Consider the following 5,183-nt stretch of genomic DNA (forward strand, 5'->3'; position numbering starts at 1 on the left):
TAACCCGCTGAAAACTTTGTCTTTATGCCAGGTTTCGTACCACATTCACTGTTTAAACTGTGAATGTTGCCACAGGTGCTCTTCATCATCTCTCTTCTTTGTCATCTTGCTGCTGCTGTTTGCGTAAAGACGCTCCGTGCGTGCGTGTGCGCTCGTGTCCAAGTTTATGGGTCTTGCTGAGGCGGTTTCTGTGCTTCCTGCTCATCACATCTGTTCTGTAGAGCACGGCACTCCACAGAATGCTAACGATGCTAACCAAGAGATTATTTCCACTATTATCCTTCAGGGCTCACCATGCTTGCTGTAGCAGTTAGTTTTAATGCACTTTTGCGTTTAAAAAAGCCAAATGGTTTCATTTTTTTTCCAGCAACTGCACGACTGCTGGATCAAAGACTTTTTTTAAATTTTTTTTTGTAGCCATCCAGTTTGAACCCTTTGGTGGCACTCAGGAGTGTTAGCGCTGGTACTGAGATGAGCGCTACCATGTGGAGCCGTATTGTATTGTATGTATGTACATAGGAATAAAGATTGTATTTTGGTCAGATTTTCTTAATGCCTGCGTCTGTGGTGTTTCTCTCCCTAGTGGTCATACACGGAGCAGCCCCAAAGTGAGGAAAAAAACACTTTATTGGCAAATAAAAGGAACATTTTCCAGCTTCCAGTGTGTCAGACCCCTGCCGTTCGCTTGCAGCAGCAAACGAACCATAAATACGTGAAACAGCGCTAAAATGCTTTGGTGAAAATACACGGCTATAATAGTGAAGGTGTAGACAAACACAATTGTGCTCAAGGTGGCGTAATCACGTGTATATAAAATATATATTAACCTCTCCATTGATTGAAGGGAAAGTTTAAAAAAAAAAAAAGTTTCGCTCAAGTTCTGTTGGTTTTTGTTTTTTGTGACCAAACTCTTTTACCAGGAAGACAACCATGTGGACAGTATAGTTGACAAGGTGTGGGCTCGTCTCCTTCCTGTGGACATTAAATAAGACTGGCAGTAGGACCAGCTTCACTGTTCTATCACCAGACTGTAAAGGAGTCTTGTTAATGGGCCAGAAAGCTTTCACCAGCATGATTCAGCAGCTAATAACAGCTAAACTGGTTTAGTTAATACTTCTATGATCCATGAAATCAGCGTCAGGACCTAAAAACCAAACTACAAACTAATAAGTTCGGAAGGCCTTGAAGGCGGGGAGTGACCTCTGTGACCCTGCAAGCAGTGAAACAACAGATCATTTCAAACTGTTCCACCTAATTTCCTGTCGCGTCTGTACAAACCTGCGTACACACACACCCACACTAACTGATGTTGATTTTCTTTGTCACACTCTAGACTGAAATATTACAAAAATACTCTATATTTACAGCCGCTCGTGGACAAATGTCCTTCCAATTCTAGTAAACATGAATCGGCATGTTTGAGGCGGCCGTGCCAACCGGCGCCTCCTCATTGAACATGTCTTCAGAGGGTCGGGGGTGCAGGCTAGACATGGGGATGGGGGGGGGTTACAGGTGAGTGTCCTCCTCGTCGGGCATGTCCTCCTTCATCAGGTTGTCCATGGGGACGATCCAGCTGTCGTTGAATTCCCCGTTCAGCGCCATCTTCTTCTCCTGCATCTCGGGCTGCACCTCCATCACTTCTAACGTGGGGTTGTCATGGTAACCGTTTTCCACCGTCTGCAGCTCCTCTGTCAAGTGTTGCTGATGGGACCAAAACGGAGAAACGGTAACCAAAGTGTGCCATTGTCAGTGGGGTCCACTCCAGCGTCAACGGCTCATCAATTGGCTCAGCTTTCTAGTCTAAATTCCTGTCAGCTGCTACTCTGTAATTTCTCTTTTATAAGAAGTTCAATAGAAGAACACAGTGTTTCCCCTTTGCCATTGAAATGGCTAAAGTTCTTTAGCCACTTAAACACTGAGACCTCCCAACGTACAGCGTTTTTTTTTGCGCCTTGCAGCACACCGCTCGCAGTGGATCAAAGGAGGACCTCCAGCCATTCTGGACCTAAATGGATCAGAATAACCTCTCAAGAGCCAGAGATCCTTTGTAATTTACAAATGTAGCTGTCGTGGTAACCATTTTCCACAGGGTGCAGCTCCTCCATCAAACTTCGCTAACGGGATCAAAATGGCTTGTAAATTCCAAACGATCTCCGGCTCTTGAGAGGTTATTCTGATCTTTTCTGAACTCAGACCCCAGGTGGAGGGCCATGGACAAGATTGGACCTTCAGGTGGGCCCAGGGGGGGCTGTGATAAGTTTGACCCTTTGCTGTCAGGTTAGTCTGACTGTCCTCTGACCTTGTTTCCTTCATCTAGATCCTTACAGCCCCCCCACCACCACCACCACCAACACACACACACACCTCAGCAACACAAATCTCAAACGTAATGAAGTATCGGAGGTTTACGAAAAGCGCTCCGTGTGGAAATAAAGTGACCGACCTGGTTCTCGCCATAAGGTTTCCGATGGTGGGAGGCGCACACGGCCAGGATGACAATCATGATGAGCAGAGCCCCGCAGGAGGCCAAGATGGCTATCAGGGTTTTATTGTCTGTGGGCTTCTGTGAAAGCAGGAAACGAGGAGATTGCTTTTTCATGGCGCTGCGGTGGTTTGACAGTTCGTGTCCTCTGCCACTTACCTTGGTCAGTTCTTCATAATACTCCGCCACCAGTTGGGTTTTGACTGTGAAATAAGCTCAGATGAGTACGCGGAAGCAGAATTCTTTCCCCTTCGCCCTCTAAATGCTTTTACCTTTGCCGTTAATCTCCACGTAGTCGAAGTGTATTTTGCCCTTGCGCTCTTGCCACACCACAGTACAGTTGCCATCGTGCATGTTTGCCATGAGGTGCCTGCACACCTCCACGAGGTCTTTCTCTTCCTCTTTCTGGAGACACAGAGCCACATCTGTAAACATCTTCCTTTTCACACCCATCCCCCAACACACGTGGTCAGCCAGCTAACTTGTCAGCCCCAGTGTAGTTGTGGTAGTTGGCTGTGTGTGTTGGGAGGGGGGTTGTTGGAGAGTGGCTGGGTGTGTTCAAAAGCCTTCAGGGGGGTTTAGTTGCTCTGCCGGTGACGCCACATGTGGACGATTTCAGTTGTATTTTGGAACAGCAGCACTCACACATCAGTGTGGGGGTGTGGGAGGTGTGGGAACAGCGGAAGCCAGTGAAAGGCAGGAAGGGTTTCCACCAAGACACTTTTTCCACCCAATGACTAGAATCCCTATTATGCCCTTCACCGCTTCCTGTCCCGTTGCTTCAAACACCGTCTGGACGGCTCCGAGATTCACCCAGAGCCTCGGCGACTGTGTGGACCACCAGGCACGCAAGAAAACCAGATTCCTGTGTCAGTTTGGTGACATTAATTTGCATGGAGCCGTAGCTCAAGTCAAATAAGCCCAAAGGCCTCCAAATGTAGCCGGACCAACACCGCAGATAGCTCACGTGGGAGTCGATTTACAAGAGCATGTGGATGCCAAGCTGGCACACGCAATACGTGCTATATTATACTAGCTTGGAAGCGGAAGTGTCCCAACCAAGTTGCTTTCAAACAGCCAGTTGGCAACCAGTTGGAACCTAGCCAACAGCAGCAAAGTGTTTTTGGCCCACCAATGCTGTTTCGTGGATGAGTTTACACATCAGGAAACATCGCCGTCGTTTTGTTGCTGCCACTTCAGTGGCTAACGTCTTTGTGGATTGTTGTGGTGTCTAAAAGGTCAACCAGTGTGGCCCAAGAAAAACAAAGTTAAACAGGGCAAATCTACCTCTAGTTGGGCAGGGCGGTAGTTTGACTCTAACCCTAATCAGATTAAAAATTTGCCTGAGAGAACATGTGAAAATGCCACATGCACAGATAACAGATGTCAAGGCCATTGCATCTTCAGGTGTAACTGAAGTAAACCTATTAAAAGAACTTGACACCTTCTTATTCTTCCTGCAGGATGTCACACAACCTAGTGTTTCTAAATTGAACAGCACAGGAGTAAATGTCAGTGGATGGTGGGTCACCAGGGTGGAGCTTGGCCTCCCATGGACAGGACAGCAGCAACAAATTCAACAAATGCTGTCTGTGTAACTCTGAACTCTTACCTCGTGTTTCTTGTTCAGAGAATACTGCAAAAAAGACAGAGAGCAAAGAGGTCAGTCACAGATGGGTGATTCCTGGAGCTCTGCAAACATCTCGTCTAGGCGCCTCACCAAAAATGTCTTTGGCTGGGAGTCTAGGATTGTCGTCTTTGTTGCTGTAATGGTGGAAGTGGTGGGTCTGGGGGCAGAGGTGCTGGGACCGAGAGCGGAGGTGATGGGGCCGAGGGTGGAGGTGAAGGTTGAGGTGGTCTGTGGCAATGTGGTTCCAGCATTGGTAGCTAGGATCCCTATTGTAGGAGAGCCAGTTTTGATCAGGCTCGTAGAGCTACTGCTCCCCATGTTTCCAGATGATCCTGTGGTTCCAGTAGACTTGGTGGTCAGTTGGAGGTTTGCAGATGTCACAGGATCTTTAGTTACAGAGATGATTGTCAATAATGAACATTAAAAACATGTGAACAAGTGATTATTAAACTTATCCAAGTAAGTGGATGATCTGTTTTTGAACAGACAAGTAAAGATTGAGGTTATCACATAAAGCAACACTGGAAGACGCCAGGGGCATCACCTCTTGTGTTGTCCTCCAGGGTCAACTTAGAGGTGATGGAGTTCTGAGTGCTGGACTGGTGCAAGGCTGTAGGGACTCCAGTGGAGACTACCTGTGTTGTGGTCATGCTGATATTAACTCCCGGCACAATTACAGTGGCTGTGCTGCTCTCACTGGGTGTGGCTATCGTTGCACCTATAGTAGCACCCACCAAAGTCCCAATACTGCCAGTTGTTGTGGCTAAATTGGGGTCTTTGGGTGAGCTGACGGTAGCAACTGTAGATGGAGCAGCAGCCACAGCCGCATTGTCAAGGCCAGTGGTAGAAAGTGGTACTGCTGCATTGCCAGTAACAGTAGCTGGTTGTAGTGTGGTGGGGACAGAGTGGAGTGTTGGTACAGGTGTAGCTGCTGCACCAGTAGCAGGTGGGGAAAGGGCATCAGTCCGCCTTGCTGGAGTTGGAGGTTGTGTTGACTCATTCTTCTCCACCCCACCTATGCTGGGCTGCAGTGGATAGGTAGAGGCTGCCATGGGGCTCTGGTCTGTAACT

At 47.8% G+C, this 5,183-nt stretch overlaps 1 protein-coding gene across 1 annotated transcript in view; it reads right to left on the bottom strand.

The window, feature by feature from the left end:
• Positions 1-609: 609 nt before the first annotated feature.
• Positions 610-5,183, bottom strand: part of podxl (podocalyxin-like) — a 13,560-nt gene continuing 8,986 nt past the window's right edge. Inside the window, exons 2-8 of the mRNA XM_029825654.1 lie at positions 4,657-5,183; positions 4,203-4,498; positions 4,095-4,118; positions 2,755-2,887; positions 2,642-2,685; positions 2,444-2,563; positions 610-1,701 (exon numbers count right to left, since the gene is read on the bottom strand). The exon at positions 4,657-5,183 is cut by the window's right edge and continues 130 nt beyond it. Of these exons, the coding sequence (XP_029681514.1) occupies positions 1,507-1,701; positions 2,444-2,563; positions 2,642-2,685; positions 2,755-2,887; positions 4,095-4,118; positions 4,203-4,498; positions 4,657-5,183 (1,339 nt within the window). The 3' untranslated portion in view covers positions 610-1,506. The remainder of the gene's footprint in view (positions 1,702-2,443; positions 2,564-2,641; positions 2,686-2,754; positions 2,888-4,094; positions 4,119-4,202; positions 4,499-4,656) is intronic.

This window comes from Takifugu rubripes, chromosome 18, assembly GCF_901000725.2.
Source record: "Takifugu rubripes chromosome 18, fTakRub1.2, whole genome shotgun sequence".
Taxonomy (NCBI): domain Eukaryota; kingdom Metazoa; phylum Chordata; class Actinopteri; order Tetraodontiformes; family Tetraodontidae; genus Takifugu; species Takifugu rubripes.